The sequence below is a fragment of the Gossypium arboreum genome, chromosome 11 (assembly GCF_025698485.1).
Source record: "Gossypium arboreum isolate Shixiya-1 chromosome 11, ASM2569848v2, whole genome shotgun sequence".
Classification (NCBI taxonomy): Eukaryota; Viridiplantae; Streptophyta; class Magnoliopsida; order Malvales; family Malvaceae; genus Gossypium; species Gossypium arboreum.
Window position 1 is genome coordinate 26,842,401 of NC_069080.1, and position 23,876 is coordinate 26,866,276.

Sequence of the window (23,876 nt, forward strand, 5' to 3'; positions counted from 1 at the left end):
TTATCTATGTCAGTATTCACATTATTGGTGATCACTATGTCATCCACATACACTATAAGCAACAAACAACCACTGGGTGATGAGCGGACAAACAAAGAGGGATCCACTTTCGAAGCATGAAAACCAAGTTGGTCAAGAAGAAACTGCTTGAGTGTATGGAACTATGCACGTGGTGCTTGTCTGAGACCATATAAGGCTTTATTCAACTTGCAAACAAGTTTCTATCCAACATGACTTACCATTTCAAAACCGGTGGACTGCTCTATGTAGATATCCTCAGTCAATTTGCCATTAAGAAAGACCTTATTGACATCAATTTGCCTCAGAGCCACCCTTGCATGACTGCTATAGCAAGAACTGTCCTAATGGTTACTGTTCAAACTACTGGACTGAAGGTGCCTCTGAAATCCATACCTATGTTGAGAAAACCCCTTAGCAACTAGCCGAGCTTTATACCGATCCATAGTCCCATCAACCTTCTTATTCACCTTAAAAAGCCATTTGCATCCGATAGCTCTGCGATTGCTGGGAAGAGGATAAAGACACCATGTATTATTGGAAAGGAGAGCCTGAAGCTCATTTTGGACTACAACTTTCCAAGAATCATATTGCATGGCTTTATGAATATCAGAAGGAGTATCAGAGGAGATCGACGATGCTGAGCTCATAAAGACTCTTGGTTTAAAAATGCCTGCTTTACTGCGAGTGACCATTAGATGAGAGTTAACAGGAAAAGAGGGTGGGTGAATGGACGGATTGGACATGGTAGGGTTGGGTGAGTTGGACATAAGAGGGCTAGAGGTAGTAAGTATTGGGTCAGGAGAGTTTGGCAGAGATGCTATAGGTGTAGAGTGTACTGGTGAATTTATTGTAGGAACAGACGTTGATGATGTACACAGTCTGGTAGCTGAGGATAAGACAAGAAACTTAGAATTGGACTTTGGAAAGGTATTTGACTTTGTAGAAGCTAGGGGACCCAAACTTCGAAAGGAAAGGTGGCTTCATGAAACGTCACGTGGTGGGATACATAAATTTTTCCATCAGAGGCCAGGCACCTATACCCTTTGTGTAAAGGTGAGTATCCTAAGAATGTACAAGGGGTGGAGCAAAATTAGAGTTTGTGACTGTTGTATGATCTCAAGTTTGGAAAGCATAAACAACCAAAAACCCGAAGGGAAAGATAATACGATTTAGTGTGAAACAATTTTTCATAGGGTGAGATATTACCTAAAGAGGAAGAAGGTAATCGATTGATGAGGTATATGGCACTGGTGAAGGCATCATTCCAATAGCTTAAGGGCATAGAAGCATGAGCCAACATGGACAGACCAACTTCAACTATCAGTCTATGCTTGCGTTCAACAAGACTATTCTAGGCAGAGGCATATGGGCAAGCAAGTCTTTGTAAAATCCCTTGTTGAAAGAGATACAACTTTAACTCTTGAAACTCACCCCCTCCATCTGTTTGTAGTGTTTTAATTTTGAAGCCAAGTAGTCTCTTAGCCATTCTATGAAACTGTGGAAAGATGGTTCATACTTGACTTTTGTCTCATGAAATAAACCCATGTATACCTTGTGCATGCATCAGTGAAGGCTACATAATACTGAAATCTATTTGAAGAGATTGGTGTCGGGCCCCAAACATCAGCTACCACCAATTGTAGTGGTGTGACATACTCAGAAGTAGAATTGCAAAATGGCAGGTTTCGTTCTTTACCCAAATGGCAAGCAACACAATCGAATGACTCTTTATTTGTATCAAAAGGTATCTTACAATGAAGTAAAGCCTTAGTAAGAAGATTTTTACAAGGATGCCCTAGCCTAGAGTGCCAGACACTTAATGGCACATAAGCACTTGCTGTAAGACAACGAGCTGAGTCTGAGGAGGAGCTAGTCTGGAATTTTTTCTTCAAGTGGAGCTTGTATAACCTACGATGCACCGAGCCACGCAAAAGGACCTCTCTGGTGTGTAGGTCACGCACTTGACACTGTGTAGGAAGAAACTTGAACATCACCTGATTATCTTTTGTAAATTGAGATACTAATAGCAATTTTTTCGTTATACCAAGTACATGTAACAAAAGACGCATATATAAATGGCGTGTTCTAGTGAGCAAAGAAGACTGACCAATAGAGTGTATAGAGAGTAATGTCATTACCAACATAGACTTTACCTGGGCCATTGTAAGGAGAACTCTTACCAATAGCAGCGGTTGAATGAGTGAGATGATGCGTTGCTCCTGAGTCGGGGTATTAAGCATTGTCACCAATAGTCTCAGGGGTTGCAATATAAGCTTGCGGCGGAGAGCTGGAAGAGGTTAGGGTGGGACTAGGTTGTGAGGAATTGGAAGACTATGTAGGTGCTGAATTCGGTGGAATGAACCACCCAGGCTGTAGGTGAGGAGTAGCAGATGGGAAAACGTTCATAGGCGATGACATCCAAGGCGAAATGGGAGCCCTTTGCCCAAACATGCAGACATTCGCCTGTGAAGAAGGAGGGGGTCGATAGCCAGTGCTTTTGTAAGACGTATGAAACCGATGATAGCAATGATCAACCAAGTGCCCCATTTTTCCACACAACTGACATTGAATGCATGCTCCAGACGACCTACCACGACTACGACTTCGAGTAGCTGTAGTAGGACGATAGACCGGAGGTGAGTCACTGTTGGTAGCGAAGCTGTAGGCTGATGGGAAACCATGTTGGCCGAGCTAGGAGACTCAAAGACAACAGCCTGATGACGAGCTTCTACATCAATCAGCATAGTCATGACCCCTTGAACAGTATAGTGTGTGTGACTCACTGTGATGATGGTGATAACAGAGTCATATTCGGGTGGTAATCCGTTAAGAATCACAATGACATGTTCACGCTCACTAATAACCTCGCCACAACTAGCAAGATTGTCACAGAAACCTTTGACCTTAATTAAGAATTCTTTCATTGAAAAATCGCCCTTGCATTGGGAATGTAAAGCTCTACGAAAAAACATTAAACGAGAGGTAGTTTTGCTACCATAAAGAGTAGCAATTGCATTCCAAATTTGAGCGCTCGTGTCTAGACCAATAAAATGGGGAAGAACAGTGGGACTTACAGAAGACAAGAGCCATGACGCAAGCGCACTATCCTGTTGCTCAAAGCGAGTGAACTCAAGATTTTCTTGAGGAACCCCATCATTATCTGGAAGCATTTGAGGAGGAGGAACAGTGCGGGTGTCCAAAAAGCGCTGAAGTTTATAGGTCTTGATCACAAGCAGTACTGGTTGTCCCCATAGAAGATAATTATCATCGTTAAGAAGCACACTAATCTTCTTAATAGAAAAGAACCGAGTGTCGAAACCATCAGCGACATTGGAAACCATATCTGGTGTAGCCGAATGAACAGCAGAAGGACTCGAAAACGCCATGAACAGAAAGAAAAATGATCAAAACAAACGCTAGGAAAGATTAGACCTCTGATACCATGTTAAACTATACAAAGATGACATTTCAAGAAAACTGTTTTCATTATTTCAACTCATTCAACTCATTCAATATGGATAGTGTGCATATCTTTATATAGCTGAGACTAACACTTTCAGGTATTAACTAACATATTAACTGCTGCTAATAGACTTAACAGACTAACCACCTTTATACGTTACTCTAACAACGTAATCCAGCAAACCAGGACTGTGCACATGGGGTACTTTGGGAACAGATACTGTCAAAAAGAGTATCAAGCTGCTGTTTGGGGGTCAAATTGGGAGGCTCCAGGGCTTGTGGTTGGTTTCTCTTCCATGGAAAACCTACCAAAAGGTTTTGCAGAGGGGCTTCCCACTGTATCTAAACGTACTTATCTTTTAGAATTTAGATAGAATGGAAATGTCTGCATTGAACCACCACGCGGCATGTGGGAGTTTCCATCTTTTGCATGACCCACCAACCAAACCAATTATTTCCTTTTAGGATAAGGTTTTAACACTTAAGTGGACTGCATGTGCCGATGCTCCATCAAATTCAACCACTCAGCATTATACCTTTTGATTGAACCTAGTTTTAACTCTCGTCTACCTACACTATCACTTCTCAGTTGACTCTATTGTCTGTTTGTAACTTTGGGCTAATCGACAGGCTTAGCTTTCAACACTGTAGTGAAACCTGGATAGTATACTTTTTCTTTGTACGTAGTCATAGATTTGTTGAACCGACAGATTTATGGGGTCATCTTACAGCAATTAATGAAGTTCAATTTTAGACCCGAAAGCATTGGCGTAACCTACGGATCTATCACCTTTTACCGACATGATCTTGCTGCCATATCTACCAAGTGAAGGGTGCAGGCAGAGATTCCAACGACCGCTTTAAGTGAAAACCAGTTCTACGGATGCATACCACGTAAGGTTAGTGATATAATTATAGAATAAAACCCTTTCCAGGCTTTTTACCTTTAAATTACCCTTTTGGACCCCCCATGGCCCCTACTCATCAATTTTCTTGCTCACACCGACAAGCCAAAGCCAATTTATCTTTTTAATTTCTTTTTCACTTCTGTAAACAAAGCTTCAGATGTAACGTATCCAAGGTTAGGCCTTTGTTCCCTTATTTAATAGAGTTTGGATAATAACAGTAATTAATAATAATAGATTTTAAAATAAATTTAGATAAAAAATAAATTCATTTAAAATATTAGTCCAATTTGGACTTAAATATTAAAAGCTTAAGCTTGGCCAATTATGCCCTTTTTTTTTATAAGGTATAATATATTATTTTATTTATATATATTTATTTATATTATATAAAAATTAAATGTATAATATTATAATATAAATATTTTTAAAAATATATTAACTTGTCAATATTTAAAGTTTTAATAATAAAATATAAAATTATCAAATAAAAATATCATATATCAATAATTTAAAATAATAATTTCAGTTGATATAAACAAACTTGAATTAAACAAATACAAGACAAACCCGAAATTTTGCTCATCATTAACACTTTAATGATTTAAATTTAAAATTTTGAGCTGAAATTCAAGCCGAAAAATTCCAAGCCTAAAATAAATCACATCCAAAACCCAAATCTCCTCCTTGAATTTATAACAAAACCAAAATCAATAATTATTATAATTAGTTAATTACATGTTATTATTTAAAATTAAAAAAATATATATTTAAGATTGAAGTGGTTACAAGTGTTCTGTAGGGTGTAATAAAATATTTTTAAAATAAATGTATAGAAAAATATGAGACATAATAATTTTTAACTCTTCTTGTGGAGTTAAAAAATATGCTGCTAGTATATTAAATACTAATATTTAAATTAAAAATAAAATAAGATAAATAAATGATAATTATTTAATTTATGAAATTATATTTATAAATATTATATAATTATATTAAAATTTATTAATAATAATAAAAGTAATTAATAAATCTTTAGGTTAAATTATAAATTAAAATAAATTTAAAAACATTAATTATGAATAAAAATACTTTTAATACAATCATTATATAATAAAAATGCAAAATTAGTAATTATTTAAATTTAATGATATTTGCTATGTTGATTAATTATGACGCAATTGTACAAATTTGATTGTTAGTACAAATATCCAAACGTTAAGCCATCCAAATCGAGCACACAAGCAAGAGTGACATCCAAAATTTTTAACAAATTAATTAGATTTGGGTTAATTCTACAAATTTAATTATTTAACGTTTATGTATTTGGTTGTTGTATATATTAATATATTTTAGGTTTGATTTTTAAATAATGATGTTTTATTTATTTGGATTTTAGTTTTAGAGAGAGAATTTGAGTATAAGTATAATATATTTATGTGTGAATTTGAGTATAAAATTTTAAGGTAACACATTTTAATAGATTCTATTCACCCAAAAATTTAATTTAATTGAATTGATTTGCTCAAATTAACTTGGTTCGAACAATTAAATTATATTTAATCGATTTTGTTTACCTATGGAAGTATAAATTAAAGAATTTTTTTAATATTCAAATTTTAAATGTAAAATAGAAATAATTTAATGGTTATTATTTGGTATCTTGGCCGTATATATTTTTTATTTCATAAGTAACTTTATAAAATTTTCATGTGTCTATTTTAAATATTTAATTTTTAACATTTTAGTATACTTCTACAAGACACTTGTCAACCCACCTACTCTTGGAGTTTAAAAACTCAATTGACAATGTCAAAACTATTTTTTTTAAAAACAACGTCGACTTTGATTTAACGAAAATGGATTCGCCACCGATCCTTTTTTATTGAGGTGTGATTGGATCACCTTGTAATGTGATCGTTTTAATAAAATATTTTGATTTACTAATACAACGATTTTGGTCTATAAAATTCGAGAAAACGGGTTCAGGAGTCGGTTACATGTGAGGAAGGATTACTACCCTCGTAACGTCTAAATTTGGTACCTAATTGATTAATTAATGTCTTGATGTCGAAAGTTGAAAACTCGAAAGGAATTTAAAATATGATCCCTCTTTTATTAATGTTAATTGAACAAAAATGTTTGGATAAATCGAAGCGGATGCTAAAAACCTTCTTGTCCCGAAGTAATAAAATGTCACATCCAGTACGTTAGGACACGACATTTTAAACTCTCGAAAATAAGCCTGCCTTTTGGTTTACAAAATTCATGCATTTTAATTTTAAAAGGATATTCGATCATTTAGGTCAAACGAGAAAAATCGAAACCCAGTACGTTAGGGCACGATATCTCGAATTTCCAAATACGAAATATTGCCTTTATTTTTATTTAAAATTCATATATTTTGAAAATTGAAAGGATATTTGGCTATCTCGGTTCGACAAGAAAAATCGAAATCCCGTAAGTTAGGGTACGATTTCCTTGAATCTCTAAGATTCGAAATATTGTTTTATTTTTTAAAAATTTTCCTTTTTTTGAATTTGGAGAAAATTAATGCAATACTAAAACAATGTATGAATAAAGGGAGCACATTGATAAATAATTACAATATGATTATGCTAATAAAACGATTCTGAATAATCTCATAAGATGTGTGCTATTTAAATGCTAATATGTACAATCTAATAAAAGGATAACTAACATATAATAATAATAATAATAATAATAATAATAATAATAATAATAATAATAATAATGAAATCTAAACTTTGTAATACATTAAAATAATGAACAATTAAAATAAACCACAAAGGCGAATGAAATAAACAAAATAAAACAGTACACTAAAAGGAAGATACTAATAAATATAAATAAGATAAAGAAATAAATAAATAAGTACGTAAATAAATATAAAGAATATAAATAAAATTAAAGTCACAATTTGTAATAACATATGCAAGTAAATAATAATAGATGAAATAATAATGACAGTAATAATAAATAATATAAATAAAAGTAAAAGGAAGGTAAATAAAGGATTTTAATCATAAAAGGGTAAAATAAATAAATAAATAAATAGATAAAATATTAAATTAAATATTTAATGAAACAATTTTTAAAACACAAAAAAAGAAATTGAAGTTATAAAGGGTTGAGGGTTAAATTGCGAATCAGAACGAAATTAGGGCATGAATAAAAAAATTGCAAAATTAATGAAACACAGATCTGGATCTAAGTGAACACGCAAAAGAAGCCAAGGGACTGATCAGGAAATTAATCCTGACCCTTATGCGCAGCGTTTCACTCGGCAAGACGATGGACTAACTTAAAAATGAAACAAAATAAAAGGGCCAAATTTGCAAAAATAAAAAAGGGTACAAGGACCAGATTGAAAAGCTCAGCAAAGGCGGAAGGGCTGGATATGCAAATAGCCCATCAAGGCCAAATTGCGCGAATCATAGCCTCATTTGGGTCGGGTTGCGTAGGTTTCCCCCTCTTAAACGACATCTTTTTGGCGCATGAGGGGGTGAAACAGCGCCGTTTCATCAGGATATTTAAACCAATTTTTTTTTAAAAATTTCATTCCAGTCGATTTTTAAGAAAAATTTCAAAAGCTTCTCTCTTTTCTCTCTGCTAGGGTTTTTAAAGCCCATGGTTGCACTGTCGCCATAATCGCCGTAGATCCACCATGGATAGTGGTCAGAGCCACGCAAAGACTGGATTCTCAGCCCTTTTTAAGAGGGCCCAAAAGCAAGGCTTTCCAAGCTTAGAAAATACGAAAGAAAAGGTCCCTCCCCCTCCCCTTTAGGCCCGATTCTGACGACAGAGAATAGATTTCCGATGACGTGACCGCGGGGTTGTTCCGATGAGATTTCTCTTTCTTCTTTTTTCTTTTTATTCCAAGCTTTTTCTTTTGTTAAAAAAGATTTATAAAAAAAAACCAAACAGGAAACAAAAATAAAAAAATAAGAACAAATACTTTTTAAACTTGTTTTCTGCTTTTGATTTCTCTGAAAATATGTTCGTAACCTAGTTTTTTTTTTATTGATTGTCTATGTAGGTAAAAAAGAATAAGCAAATACATTGGGTCCAAGAACTTCTTATAGCCGAAATAATACATTTTGTTCCTATTTTTGCCACAATTTATGTTGTTTCTTTTGTCTTTTTGCAGGTACGGTGCTGGCTACGTGGAGGTGTACGACGTACGGCGTACGGAGGCACTGGAGGCTGCTACGACACAAAATAGATGGAAACCCTAAGGTTTCTGGACATGTCAAACTTTGGGCCACTTAGGCCTGTGTTTTTGTGGTCTAGGGTTTTAATTTTAGGCTAAAGTTATTTTATTTTCAAGTATTGGGCCTTTTTGGGTTTGTAAAGTTTTGAGTTTTAGGTGTTTGGATTTTGGGTTTAAGATTAGGCTTAGTGTACTGGACTTTATTTAATGAACTGTAAAATTGGACATTTATTTGATTTGGTTTATTGGGTCTGTTGGGCCCAGGCGAGTTTGGCTCATTACAGAAAATATACCAAATATTTTCTCATAATCCACCCAAATTTCACCCATTTGCCACCTCTATTTTTTACGCTGCAAAGGTTAATTTTTTTATAAGGATAAACTATACTCGATATGACTAAATTATTAGTAAGTTTACAATTTGGTTACTCAACTTTAAAATATTATAAATTAGTCATTAAACCATTCAAAAGTTGGTTACCGACTTATTAAGTTCCTAATGGGCATTAAATGTAAGGATAGGTAAATTTACAATATAGTTACTCAACTATTAGTAGATTTACAATTTAATTGCTCTCAACATAATTTGTAGCACCCCAAACCCGGCCCAGACGTTAAGGCCGAATCCGACATGCCACTTTGAAGTCAAAAACCCGTGTTCCCTTTTTAGTGTTTTAAAAAAAAAGCCGAATTTTGTCAAACTAACCAAGTGAATGGAAGCTGGGCACCAGGTAGGTATCCATAACAGAGGAGGTGAGCCATGAAGGCTGCTTAAGTACCAAGCTCTCCGATTGTATCCAATCCTAGACATGTCCACATCCATTGCCACACTTGGTTATAACAAGTTGAAATTTCTTTGAATGGTTATCTTTGGTAAATTGAATATTCGTGTCATCGTGTTATTTAAAAAATATCGTTTTGAAATCGTGCCCTAAGTCTAGCCCATTTGAATTATTATTATCCATCAATTTAAAGTTGTTTAAAATAATATAATCTTAGAAAATTAAAGAAGAAAATAAAGTTAAAATGGCCTTATTACAACCCAAAACTTAAATAGTAATTAAAAATAACTTAAGAAAACCAGTCTCTTTTTCAAACCCAAAAGTGTTCACAATGGCCACTCTGAATCCCCTCCGGCTCCAAGTCACCCACATCAAGACTCACCTGCAAGGTTAAAGAAGGGGTGAGTTTGGGGAAACTCAGTGTGTAAGGAAAACCCATTCAAAGCCCAAGTCAGCTCAAGCCCATTGGGCCTAAGCCCATTCAAGTAACAGTGGTACTGGGCCAGAGCCCTTTTCAGATTACAATAAACTGGGCCTTAGCCCTTATTCAGATAATGATATGGCCCATAGGCCCATTTCAAAATACATGCAACATCGGTAAACATATGCTAGCCCATTTGGGGAGACTACTCAACCCACCAACCACTACACTCCACCGTACCAGCCATACACTCCATGTGGGAATAGCTCAACTCACCCATTTCAACACTCCACAGATTGCACCTTGCTGCTCGATTAACGATAAATTGAGGCAAAGCCTCCAAGACGTGGACAAGCCACTTTCAGTACTTCCTCGTCAATATCCCAATCCATGCATCGATAATAACAACATGGCATGCATAAATAACAACAGATCAAACATGCATTTAGGTCAATTTAACCCTAGGGTATTTGGTAATTTATCTTCCAGGTAAACGTAAATTTTCCACTTTTAAAGGTATTTCAATAATTTATCTATTTTAGGGTTTTCATGCATATTCCTACCTTTCACGTACTAACAGAATCACTACCGAGGGTTCTTACGAATTGGGCCGTTGGCTTATCATTCCAATTTTGGCCTATTAAGCCCAAAATATCGAGGGCACGTAAATCATGCACTTTGTAGTCCAAACATTGCAGCTTACCAAAACATTAATCGATTTACCTCACAGGCGTTTGCACACTCAAATCTACAAAATACCGATTTTCGGCATTTCGGCTTTTCGGCTTTTGCCGATCTAGACTAAGAAAGAGGGTGTTAGTTACACACCTGTTTGCGACGATATGTTGACGAGATCCACACACGAACCGCCTACAATTGGATTACTAACACGTTAATCTAACTATTCAAATACAAACTACATATTAACCCCTTACAATATTCGGCCAACCACACCTACAGATCATAGTGAGCTTATAAGAAATTAATAAGCAACTCATTAACAAATTTTTGTCAATGTTTACCACATAATCATAATTTCACTGCAAGCTGTCTTCCTGAGCAACAGTCACTAAATCATTTATAACTAGAGCTACGAAACTCCAAATCAAGTGCCGTTAATTTTCCCTGAAAATAGACTCATATATATTCTATCCATAAAATTTTCAGAATTTTTGGTTTAGCCAATAAATACCAAATTTTTCTCAAAGTTTCCCAAGTTTCACTGTTTGACTAATCTGACCACTCTTCATTACGAATCAAATTTCTCATTGTACAGAATTCAAAATATGTTCTAGTTTATTTCATTTGAAACTAGACTCATTAAGCTTTAATTACACAATTTATTCAGCTTCTAATTCATCTCCCACAATTTATGGTGATTTTCCAAAGTCACATTACTGCTGCTGTCCCAAGCAGATTTATTACCAAATCACTCTTTCACACCTAACTTGCATGCTTGTTATTTAAACATGTATATCACCAATCAATCATCACATATCTATGATTTTACTTAAGTATAATCTCCATTTCATCATTTTAAAGCACAACATGTTAGCCGATTTTTCCCTTTAGCATCTACGGCACATGCATGCTCATTTGTTTGGCTCAACTTCACCTATCTTCCATTTTTCATCAAAAGAACATGAAACAACAACCAAAAACTAAAATATGCTTCATGAGCTAGGGTAGAATCAAGAAGAACTCATGAACATCAAGATAGAAGCAAAGTACCAAGAACTTACCTTCAATTTTTCCTCCTCCTAGTGACCGAATATTCAAGGGTTTCCTCCCCTATTTGCTCTCTCTCAAATTCAGCTATGGAGAACAAAGAATGAACAACAACCTTCCTTTACTCCCTTTTGTTATTCTTATCACTCAACATTTTATGACACATAAATGATATACTAATATTTGTGCCATACTCATGCCATAATTCCAATAAAAATATGCCCATAATGCTTATCATGCCCATCATCCATTAACTATTAAAATGCTAATGTCCATCATTCATTAACTATTAAAATGCTAATGCCCATCATCCATTAACTATTAAAATGCTAAAATGCATACATTATCAACTATCCATCACCTTGGCTGGCCACTACATTAAAAGGAGGGAATTTGACATGCAAATCCTCCTATTTTGCACTCCTATTTATTTGGCCACTACAAATTAGCCTATAGCATTTTCAAACATTTTCACATAGGTCCTATTTCATAATTTCACTCCCTTTTCTTATGGAACAAAAATTAACTAAAATTACGGGTTCTATCTTAAGCTTGGGCCTTCTAGAGGCCCACTAACATAATTAAACCTATGCCAACATTTACAGAATTCGAAAATTGGGCGTTACAACTCTACCCCTTAAAGAAATTTCGCCTCGAAATTTACTGATCCAAATAGTTGAGGGTATTGTTGACGATAGTCTCTTTCGATTCCTAAGTAGCTTCTTCCTCCCATGATTACGCCACAAGTACTTTTACCAACGGAACCGACTTCCTTCTTAGAACTTTAACCTCTCGATCTAAAATTTGTATGGGTTCTTCCTCAAAGGTCAAATCAGTCCTTACTTCAATCTCCTCCACTGGCACAACATGTGAGGGATCCGATCGATATCATCTTAACATAGACACATGAAAAACATCATGTGTTCTGTCTAACTATGGTGGTAACTCTAACTGATACACTACTGGCCCTACCCGCTTAAGAACTCGATAAGGCCCTATAAACCGCGGACTCAATTTGCCTTTCTTGCCGAATCTCAAGATCTTCTTCCAAGGTGAAACCTTTAAGAAAACCATATCCCCAACCGCGAACTCTATCTCTTTGCGTTTTAGGTCCGCATACGACTTCATCTCATCGATGCCTCTTTTAATCGATCTCTTATCAACTTAACCTTACTTTCAGTATCTACCACCAACTCCAGTCCAAGCACTTGTCGTTCACCCAACTCTGTCCAACACGTAGGCATACGACATCTCCGCCCATAAAGTGCCTCATATGGAGCCATCTGAATACTTGCTTGGTAGCTGTTATTTTTTGCAAACTCAGCCAATGGCAAGTAGTCCTCCCAACTCCCACGAAAATTGATGATACAACCCCTTAACATATCCTCTAAAATCTGAATAACCCTCTCCGATTGTCCATCATGCGTGGGTGAAAGCGATCTTGAAATCCAAACGTGTACCCAATGCCTTCTGCAACTTCTTCCAGAACCGAGATGTAAACCTAGGGTCTTGTCGAAAATAATCGATACTGGCACTCCATGTAGTCGTACTATCTCGCCACATACAACCTAGCCAACTTTACAGGAGTAATCAAGACGAATCGGTATGAAATGGGCGATTTTGTTAACCTATCCACCACTACCCACACGAATCTTTCTTGGTGGGTGTCAAAGGTAGCCCACTCACAAAGTCCATAGTGACTCTCTCCCACTTCCACAATGGAATTTTCACTTTGGTTGCGATAATCCGAAGGAAATTGATGTTCACTTTCACTTGCGGCATGTCGACATTTCCCACGAACTCCGTTACTTTCGTTTAAGCCCGTGCCACCAAGTATAGTTCTCGCAAGTCGTGATACAACTTATTCCTCCAGGATGCATGGCACAAAGTCCTCCATGAGTTTCCTTCAATATTGACTGTCTCAAGTCGAGTCCTTGAACACAAATTCTTCCTAAGCATAAAACTCCTTCAAGATTCGGTCCAAAATCCTCATTCTCACCCTTCTCAACTTGTCAAACCAAGAACCAACGAGTTATCCTTCAACTATTTTTCTTTAACTGCATTCGGTCCAAATAGGCCTCACTTGCAATTACGCTAACAGACTTCCATCATCAAACAGACTCAAACGTGCAGACAAGGCTATCAAATCAGAAACAACCCTTCGACTCAACGCATCAGCCACCACGTTAGCCTTACCTGGGTGGTACTCAATCGAACAGTCGTAATCCTTAAGCAACTCTACCCATCTTCGTTGCCTAAGGTTTAACTCCTTCTGAGTTAACAGATACTTTAGGCTCTTATGGTTCGTGTATATGATACACTTTTCTCCATACAAGTAATGTCTCCAGATTTTCAACGCGAAGATCACTGCTATTAGCTCTAAGTCGTGCATAGGGTAGTTTGCTTCATGAGACTTAAGCTGTCGGGAAGCATAAGCGACCACCTTACCCTCTTGCATCAGTACACATCCTAACCCCACATGTGACGCATCACTGTACACAGTGAAGTCCTTCCTAGACTCCGGTTGAATCAACACTGGTGCTTCAGTCAATACCTTTTTCAAATGGTCAAAAGCTTTTTGCTGACTTTCAGTCCAGACAAATGCTACCCCTTTCCTTAACAGTTTCGTCAATGGTGCAACAATCAGAGAAAATCCTTCTACGAACCTTCGGTAATAGCCTGCCAAACCCAGAAAACTCTGAATTTTCGATACTGATTTTGGTGGCTTCCATCCCAGAACTGTCTCAATTTTTCGAGGATCCACTCTAATTCCTTCAGCAGAAACCACATGACCTAGAAAAGCCACTTCTCGCAACCAAAATTCACACTTACTAAACTTTGCATACGTTCCTTCTCTCTCAAAGACTTGCAAAGACAATACGTAGATGCTCCTCATGTTTCTCCTCGGTTTCCGAGTACACCAGAATATCATCGATGAAAACTACCACGAATCGGTCCAAGTAAGGTTGGATCACTCGATTCATTAGATCCATGAAAGCGGCAGGTGCGTTCGTCAACCCAAACGGCATAACCAGGAACTCGTAATGACCATATCGAGTCCTGAATGCTGTCTTATGAATATCCACTTCTTTTACCCTTAATTGATGGTATCCAGATCGAAGGTCAATCTTGGAAAATACCGAAGCTCCTCTAAGTTGGTTAAATAAATCATCAATCCTTGGCAGAGGGTATTTGTTCTTTATCGTCAGTTTGTTCAACTGGCGGTAATCGATGCACATGCGCATTGTCCCGTCCTTTTTCTTCACAAATAGCACCGGTGCTCCCCATGGAGACACGCTTGGCCTAATGAAGCCCCTATCCAACAACTCTTGAATTTGAGCCTTTAACTCCACTAACTCCTTCGGTGCCATCCTATACGGTGCGATGGACATAGGCGCCGTTCCAGGCAACAAATCTATTCCAAACTCAACTTCTCGGTTCGGAGGCAATCCTGGAAGCTTCTCTGGAAAAACATCTTGGAACTCCTTTACGGTCCTAACCTTATCCACTGTCGGTCCTTCCTCTTCTGACTGACTTACAAATGCCAAATAGACCTCACAACCTTTTCGAATCCACTTTTTGGCTCTTAATGCCGACACCACATTGGACAAATAATCCCTTCGCTCACCTATACCATAACCTCCTCATCCTTTGTGGTCCTTAACACCATTCGTTTAGCAGCACAATCTAGAGTCGCTTTATGCTTAACAAGCCAGTCCATTCCCAAAATGAGATCAAACTCTCCGAATGGTAACTCCATTAGATCTCCAGGAAAAATCTTACCTTGAGTTTCTAAGGGTACATCCCTATACAGTTTGTCTACCCTAACCGAGTGACCCAAAGGACTTAGTACAGATACCCCACTCACAATCTCCTTAGATTGCACACCCAACGACCCAGATATGGCACATGCAACATAGGAATGAGTAGATCCAACATCTACCAAGGCAGTATACGGCATGCTAAAAATAAAAACGCATCATTATGACGTCGGTCGTCACCCTCCTCGTGATGACGAAAGATATACCAAAGCTGGCTGACGAGCCTCAATGTTAATAGTACCCTTGCCAAGTGCCCCACGTCCATGGCCATTGCCACCGCGACCTCGGCCATGACCTCTCAACGGCGACGGTCTACTTCGCGCTGTTTGCATGGGTTGCACAGCCCTTTGTTCAACCACTTGAGCCTGAGCTGGCCTCTTAGGACAATCCCTGATCTTATGTTCCTTTGATCCACAACGAAGACAAGCCCCAGAACGTTTCCAACATTTCCCCAGATACATTCTACCACAATCTCCACAAGCTTGTGGTCTAACAGTATTCACCGAAACCGCTCGAACTGGTTCTTCCATCCTAGCTCTCTTAACATTCCGGTTTGCAGCACCAGTTGGTCCAGCATCTCTCCTGAATCGATTTCGATCCCTGTCACGGTTCCCTCGTTCAGCTTACTTCACCTCTTCGGCTATCTTAGCCTTTTCTATCAGTCTGAGAAAATCGCGCTCTCTTTGTGGAGCTATGAGCACCCTTAGCTCGTCCCTCGAGGCCATCTTCAAAGCGAACACTGCGCCAGATTCTCGTAGAGACAATACCATTAGCATCTGGCTCAATCGCGAAACTCGCCTCATATTCAAGAACGGTCTTACCACCCAGGTCAGTTCAGAATTCCTTCCTTCGCAGATCCACATAGCTAGCTCAGGCATACTTTGCCTTGAAGGATCGCTTAAACAACTCTCGAGTTACCCTCTCCGGTGGGTACCCTCTTTCACAGTGATCCACCACTGATACGCCTCATCCCGTAGTAAGGATACTGCTCCTTTTAACTTTTGCTCTACTGAGCATTCCAAGTCATCCATAATCCGCTCCGTGGCTTCCAGCCAGTACTCAGCCACATTTGGGGCTACTCTAGATACACCCCTAAAAACTTCCGCTCCGTTGGCCCGAAGTCGCTCAGAAATGGACCCCCTATTCATGGGCCCGATATTAGCTCCAGCCACCCTTTCCAAAACTCTTAACATAGCTCGGGACAGAGCGTCATCCCCATGACCCGATCATACGGCCCATTCTCATCTACGGTGGTGGTCGTGCTACTCCAGCGGGTATGTGTTCAGAAGACGAAGATCCGGCTTGAGTACTACCACGGCCTCGACCACGGCCTCGACCACGGCCTCGACCACGGCCTCTTCCCGAGTAGCTCTCGTACTCATATCGATTTATCGACACGAATTTTATGCGATTAGTTTATCGTTTCCACTGTTTATTCTGAATATCTTATGAGCAGATAAGGTTTCGAGGTTGTTCTCACGTAACCATAATTTAGCTCTTGTCTCCGTTTCCTAGGGCTTAGTTTACCCTACGGTCTCGGGGCCAGTAGCCTTTACGCTATATTATCTATAGTACTATCTCTAAGGTTTAGTACTAACTACAAGATCTGATTCAAGATATAAAATGAATAGTACTTACGACCTTGGTGCTTGGGGATTCAATGTGCCACCTCATCGGTTTCAGATAAACTCAAAAGATTTAGACTTTTGAAATCCATTTTCCAAACATTTGTGTTAAAAAAATAAGTTCGAAGATTATCTCCTTTAAACAGAAAATTTTATTTTCAAAAGTCAGGTTTTTCCAAAAATACCCTCTATTTTTTTTTTGGCATAAAGTTTTGAAAACCCTTTTTGGACCCGATCCACAGCCGAGTTGTTGTAACCTAGGCTCTGATACCACTAAATGTAGCACTCCAAACCCGGCCCAGACGTTAAGGCCGAATCCGACATGCCACTTTGAAGTCAAAAACCCATGTTCCCTTTTTAGTGTTTTAAAAAAAAGCCGAATTTTGTCAAACTAACCAAGTGAATGGAAGTCGGGCACCGGTAGGTATCCATAACAGAGGAGGTGAGCCATGAAGGTCGCTAGTACCAAGCTCTCCGATTGGATCCAATCCTAGACATGTCCACATCCATTGCCACACTTGGTTATAACAAGTTGAAATTTCTTTGAATGGTTATCTTTGGTAAATTGAATATTCGTGTCATCGTGTTATTTAAAAAATATCGTTTTGAAATCGTGCCCTAAGTCTAGCCCATTTGAATTATTATTATCCATCAATTTAAAGTTGTTTAAAATAATATAATCTTAGAAAATCAAAGAAGAAAATAAAGTTAAAATGGCCTTATTACAACCCAAAACTTAAATAGTAATTAAAAATAACTTAAGAAAACCAGTCTCTTTTTCAAACCCAAAAGTGTTCACAATGGCCACTCTGAATCCCTCGGCTCCAAGTCACCCACATCAAGACTCACCGCAAGGTTAAAGAAGGGGTGAGTTTGGGAAACACAGTGTGTAAGGAAAACCCATTCAAAGCCCAAGTCACTCAAGCCCATTGGGCCTAAGCCCATTCAAGTAATAGATGGTCTTGGGCGAGCCCTTTTCAGATTACAATAACCGGGCCTTAGCCCCTTATTCAGATAATAAGATGGCCCATAGGCCCATTTCAAAATACATGCAACATCAGTAAACATATGCAAGCCCATTTGGGAGACTACTCAACCCACCAACCACTACACTCCATTCGTACCAGCCATACACTCCATGTGGGAATAGCTCAACCCACCCAAATTTCAACACTCCACAGATTTGACCTTGCTGCTCATTATCGAAAGAATTGAGGCAAAGCCTCCAAGACGTGGACAAGCCACTTTCAGTACTTCCTCCGTCAATATCCCGGTCCCATGCATCGATAATAACAACATGGCATGCAAGAAATAACAAAATCAAACATGCATTTAGGTCAATTTAACCCTAGGGGTATTTGGTAATTTATCTCCCGGGGTAAAACTATAAATTTTCCACTTTTAAAGGTATTTCAATAATTTATCTATTTTAGGGTTTTTCATGCATATTCCTACCTTTCACGTACTAATGAATCACTACCAAGGGTTCTTACCAAATTGGGCTGTTGGCCCATCATTCCAATTTTGGCCCATTAAGCCCAAAAATATCGAGGCACGTAAATCATGCACTTTGCGGTCCAAACATTGCAGCTTACCAAAAACATTAATCGATTTACCTCACAGGCATTTGCACACTCGCAAATCTACAAAATATCGATTTTCGGCATTTCGGCTTTTCGACTTTTGCCGATCTAGACTAAGAAAGAGGGTGTTAGTTACACACCTGTTTGCGACGATATGTTGACGAGATCCACACACGAACCGCCTACAATTGGATTACTAACACGTTAATCTAACTATTCAAATACAAACTACATATTAACCCCTTACAATATTCGGCCAACCACACCTACAGATCATAGTGAGCTTATAAGAAATTAATAAGTAACTCATTAACAAATTTTTGTCAATGTTTACCACATAATCATAATTTCACTGCAAGCTGTCTTCCTGAGCAACAGTCACTAAATTATTTATAACTGGAGCTACGAAACTCCAAATCAAGTGCCGTTAATTTTCCCTGAAAATAGACTCATATATCTTCTATCTATAAAATTTTCAGAATTTTTGGTTTAGCCAATAAATACCAGATTTTTCTCAAAGTTTCCCAAGTTTCACTGTTTGACTAATCTGATCACTCTTCATTACGAATCAAATTTCTCATTGTACAGAATTTAAAATATGTTCTAGTTTATTTCATTTGAAACTAGACTCATTAAGCTTTAATTACATAATTTATTCAGCTTCTAATTCATCTCCCACAATTTATGGTGATTTTCCAAATTCACGGTACTGCTGCTGTCCCAAGCAGATTTATTACCAAATCACTCTTTCACACCTAACTTGCATGCTTGTTATTTAAACATGTATATCACCAATCAATCATCACATATCTATGATTTTACTTAAGTATAATCTCCATTTCATCATTTTAAAGCACAACATGTTAGCCGATTTTTCCCTTTAGCATCTAAGGCACATGCATGCTCATTTGTTTGGCTCAACTTCACCTATCTTCCATTTTTCATCAAAAGAATATGAAACAACAACCAAAAACTAAAATATGCTTCATGAGCTAGGGTAGAATCAAGAAGAACTCATGAACATCAAGATAGAAGCAAAGTACCAAGAACTTACCTTCAATTTTTCCTCCTCCTAGTGACCGAATATTCAAGGGTTTCCTCCCCTATTTGCTCTCTCTCAAATTCAGCTATGGAGAACAAAGAATGAACAACAACCTTCCTTTACTCCCTTTTGTTATTCTTATCACTCAACATTTTATGACACATAAATGATATACTAATATTTGTGCCATACTCATGCCATAATTCCAATAAAAATATGCCCATAATGCTTATCATGCCCATCATCCATTAACTATTAAAATGCTAATGCCCATCATTCATTAACTATTAAAATGCTAATGCCCATCATCCATTAACTATTAAAATGCTAAAATGCATACATTATCAACTATCCATCACCTTGGCTGGCCACTACATTAAAAGTGGGAATTTGACATGCAAATCCTCCTATTTTGCACTCCTATTTATTTGGCCACTACAAATTAGCCTATAGCATTTTCAAACATTTTCACATAGGTCCTATTTCATAATTTCACTCCCTTTTTCTTATGGAACAAAAATTAACTAAAATTACCGGGTTCTATCTTAAGCTTGGGCCTTTTAGAGGCCCACTAACATAATTAAACCTATGCCAACATTCACAGAATTCCCGAAAATTGGGGCGTTACATAATTTAATATTTTTTTATTGAAACAATTAAATAAAATATGCTATTAAGTAATTTTATATTTCTCAACCAAATTAATATCCTAAGGTTTTCTTTTAATTTTCCCCTTTTAAGTACCCACGAAAAGTGTTATTTATTACAGGCCATATATTTAGTTATTAATTAGATAAGATAATGATGATAAAAGTGAAGTGAAGATCATTAGCTGCTAAACAAGAAGGAAATCAATCACTGTGAACAAGCTTCTTATTTTCCATATTAATTGTCAGAATTAAATCAGTCAACAAGATAAAAGCTATATTGTTAGCCAATTTTGTTATTTTTGTATATAATATTTAGGGCTATTTATATTAGTTAACGCTCTATTAAAAATGACATTTTTAGAATTTAATAATCTTTTCTTTAGTAGGATCAAAATAACTTGATAACACATTTTTATTTAATTGTTTCAATTAAAAATATTAAATTAAGCAGTTTGCTTCTTATTTTTTGTTTTGCTCAACGTTAATGTCAGCTTCTGGGTATCTTTGTTGTTTTCACAAGTTGTGATAAGCAGATGACAGTGCTTGTCATTCGCTAAAACTTCACCAGCCACCAGTAGGTTTTCTTGGAAAGTGGGTGACTCTTCGTTAACGTCTTAATCTATTTATGTTTTAAGACTGTTTTAGAATAATAAATGATTTCACGTGTCGATTTGAGCTTGTGTTGTCTTAAGTTTTATATTTTTTTATTTATTTTTTCATTGTTTAATAAGTCTTCAGTTTTAGAAGCTTTCGTTTGCTCTTGAAGCATATTTTTTAGTCTTCCTTATGCATGTAATCTTAGTTTTATAAATGATTTTAGGGATGATTTTGTTGTCGTCCTCTCTAGTTTAGTGAATGCTCGATTCTTTTGTCAATTTTTGCTCGCCGCTTTGGACCATCCAAGGCTTATTTTCTTATCGTATTAAGTACTTACAATCACTCTAGATATGTCGTGCTTGAGTTGTGACAAAGTCAATTGTCAATGTGTCATAATGTTCTATTGATGCTGAGGCTAAAATCTTCATTGTGTTGATGAAGCTTGTCCTTCACCATCTACGATGAGTATTTGCTATTTTTTTCTCTGAATTGTATGGTTCCATTAATTGAATGAATTAATGAATTTACCTTTAAAAAATGATTAAATTATGTCGAGAATTATCAAATTGTAAATATACTAATAGTTGAGTGATTAAATTGTAAATTTATTTGTCCTACATCTAACATCCATTTGGAACTTAATGAGCCAATGACTTTCAAATAGTTTAATTACTATTTTTTTAATTTTTTAAAATTAAATGAATAATGTGTAAACTTGAGTTACCTTTAAGTGTAACTTACCCTTATAAACAAAACAAACAATTTGGAAAAATAAGAGTCATGGAATGGAATCAATGGATAAGGAGTTAAAAAAATATGGGCCTAGAAAAAGCCCAAACTCATTCAGCAAGCATTGACTTTGTGTTCAAGTATATAAAAAGAAGGGATCTTAACTTTTTTTATGGAAGTCTTTAACATTCTCGATTGCATCTCTTTTATTTTTTAAATTAATTATCCAAAAATATTCATTATTTGTAGCCACTCACTATACAATCTTAATATTGTTGCCTTGCCTTTCTAGATTCTATACAAATTCACTAAATTCTGTTACTATCATTTTTTCCCCATTCTAAAGTTCAGGATTATTGTAATTTGAAAGTGAGATTTGTAAAAAAAAAATTGTAATTAATGCATTAATTTCATTTTAATTCAATAAAAAATTTGGGAAAACTAGAGTTGACTGTTGAAATAACCCATATATGGAACTGCAAAAATCAATGGAAGCTTAACTACATATTGAATCAACTAATGTAAAATCAAAATACTAGTTGACAGCCATGCTACAAATTCTGGGTTTGATTGTGTTATTTGCAAACAAAATAGAACAGTTGATCATTTGTAGTACATGACAGGCATATTAGCATTCATGTCCCACATCCCTCCTTCCTTCAAATACTCTATATACCTACCAAATTCTGGTTTTGCTGTTGGTTTCTTCTTACGACGAACATCGAAGAGGCTGAAAAGTGGGTGAATAATACTCTTGGACTTGGAAGTAAGTTTTTTGTTAGTCGATGAAGAGGATTCCACTCGATGATTCTCTGGCAAGGCCGATATTTCAGAAGTAAACTTTCTTGATAAACCAAAAACTCTGGCAGGCACGCTTCGAGCCCTCTTCAACTGTGCTTCGAACTGGCCAGTGCTCGTAACATCCTCATCAACTTCTGTTATAGTATGAGATTACACATGTGTTTAATGTGTAGTTAGTTAGGAGGTTAAGCAGTTAGTGAGCTGGTAACAGCTTTCTCAAAAGGTTTCTCAAATGTATATATACGTATACTTGGACACTATTCCATTATGCGATTTCAATAAAAAATTGAATACAGTCATTTGCTATTTCTTGTATTTCTTAGTAAAAGAATTAGCTTACTAGGTTCCTATCAAGGTATCTGTCGCAAGGTGATCCTAAGCCATGGCTACCGCGCATTCCGTCGAGTCTGACTCTGGCTTCAGTTTCCTTGGTGATTGGGTAGTCACGTCCTTCCCTCGACATGAGGTTGTAAAGCTTGACGCAGAGATGTTTATTCAGTGGCAACAACAGGTTCGTCTCATTCTTCGTGGTTATGGCTTACTCGGCTTTCTTGATGGAACACTGTCGGCTCCATCGCGATTTATTCTGTCCTCCGATAGGGCTCTTGTTTCCAATTCAGCGGCATCCATTTTTGAACAACAAGATAACTTACTTACCTCGTGGTTACTGTCCACGATCAGCTCTTCCTTTCTCTCTTCATTCACGGATGTTAGCACTGCCGGTGATGTCTGGCGTATGGCGAATAACTTGTTTACCGCCGATACTACTGCAAAGCAATCACAGTTGCACCATGATCTTCATTCTCTTCGAAAAGGTACTCTCTCTGTTCGGTTATATGTTGACAGGATCAAGAATTTGTGCGCTCTTCTTGCAGCATCTGGATCTCCGATCTCAGAGGCTGAACGTACGGCGGTTCTTCTCGCTGGTCTTTCGACTGACTTTGAAGCCATCGTATCTCACGCGTCACTTTTTCCAGTTCCGTTATCTTTTTAACGACTAGTTGATGCGTTGCTTGAGTGTAAGGCTCGCCAGATCCACTCTGTTCAGGATGTTTTGGTGGCTGCGAACGCTGTGGAAGGGACTCCGTTACAGCTGACGGACGGGGGTCTTCGTGGTGGTCGCTCATTTGGTCGTGGCCGTGGTCGAACCTTTCGTCCACGCATAAAATGCCAGATTTATAATCGGTTTGGTCATCTCGCACAGCGGTGTTACTACCGTTATGATCGTGATGGGCAGTCGGTTCCGACGTGGGAGGCAAATACTCCGGCTATGCATAATCGTGGGTTTGATCTTGGTGCAAACAGAGGCGAGCTGGAGCGTGAGAATCGACCCCCTGCCTATGGTCAAAATTGGGGGTCTCCTGGTCAAAATTGATGGTCTCACAATTGGTTAAATGCTGGAGTTAATAATGTTGTCTCACGTGGGCCACTTGGTTATGGCAATCATGGTTTTAATCTATTTGGTTATTGTGGTA

General features: G+C 37.2%; 1 protein-coding gene and 2 long non-coding RNA genes across 4 annotated transcripts; 1 reads left to right on the plus strand and 2 right to left on the minus strand.

The window, feature by feature from the left end:
• Positions 1–3,993: 3,993 nt before the first annotated feature.
• Positions 3,994–8,932, plus strand: LOC128283441 (uncharacterized). 2 transcript variants are annotated; one of them, XR_008273785.1, is made up of 2 exons: positions 3,994–4,382; positions 8,560–8,932. It is a non-coding gene; the product is annotated as an uncharacterized LOC128283441 (long non-coding RNA). The 2 variants fall into 2 exon arrangements; XR_008273784.1 differs by lacking the exon at positions 3,994–4,382 and adding an exon at positions 8,032–8,244.
• A 641-nt stretch (positions 8,933–9,573) lies between these two features.
• On the minus strand, positions 9,574–10,765 carry LOC128283677 (uncharacterized). The gene is made up of 2 exons (XR_008274077.1): positions 10,654–10,765; positions 9,574–9,786 (listed from the first exon to the last, which is right to left on the minus strand). It is a non-coding gene; the product is annotated as an uncharacterized LOC128283677 (long non-coding RNA).
• An 11,438-nt stretch (positions 10,766–22,203) lies between these two features.
• On the minus strand, positions 22,204–22,864 carry LOC108471961 (uncharacterized). Its single transcript, XM_017773497.1, has 2 exons — positions 22,792–22,864; positions 22,204–22,535 (listed from the first exon to the last, which is right to left on the minus strand). Exons 1-2 carry the CDS (start codon positions 22,862–22,864, stop codon positions 22,204–22,206), a joined length of 405 nt encoding a protein of 134 aa, XP_017628986.1.
• Positions 22,865–23,876: the final 1,012 nt, after the last annotated feature.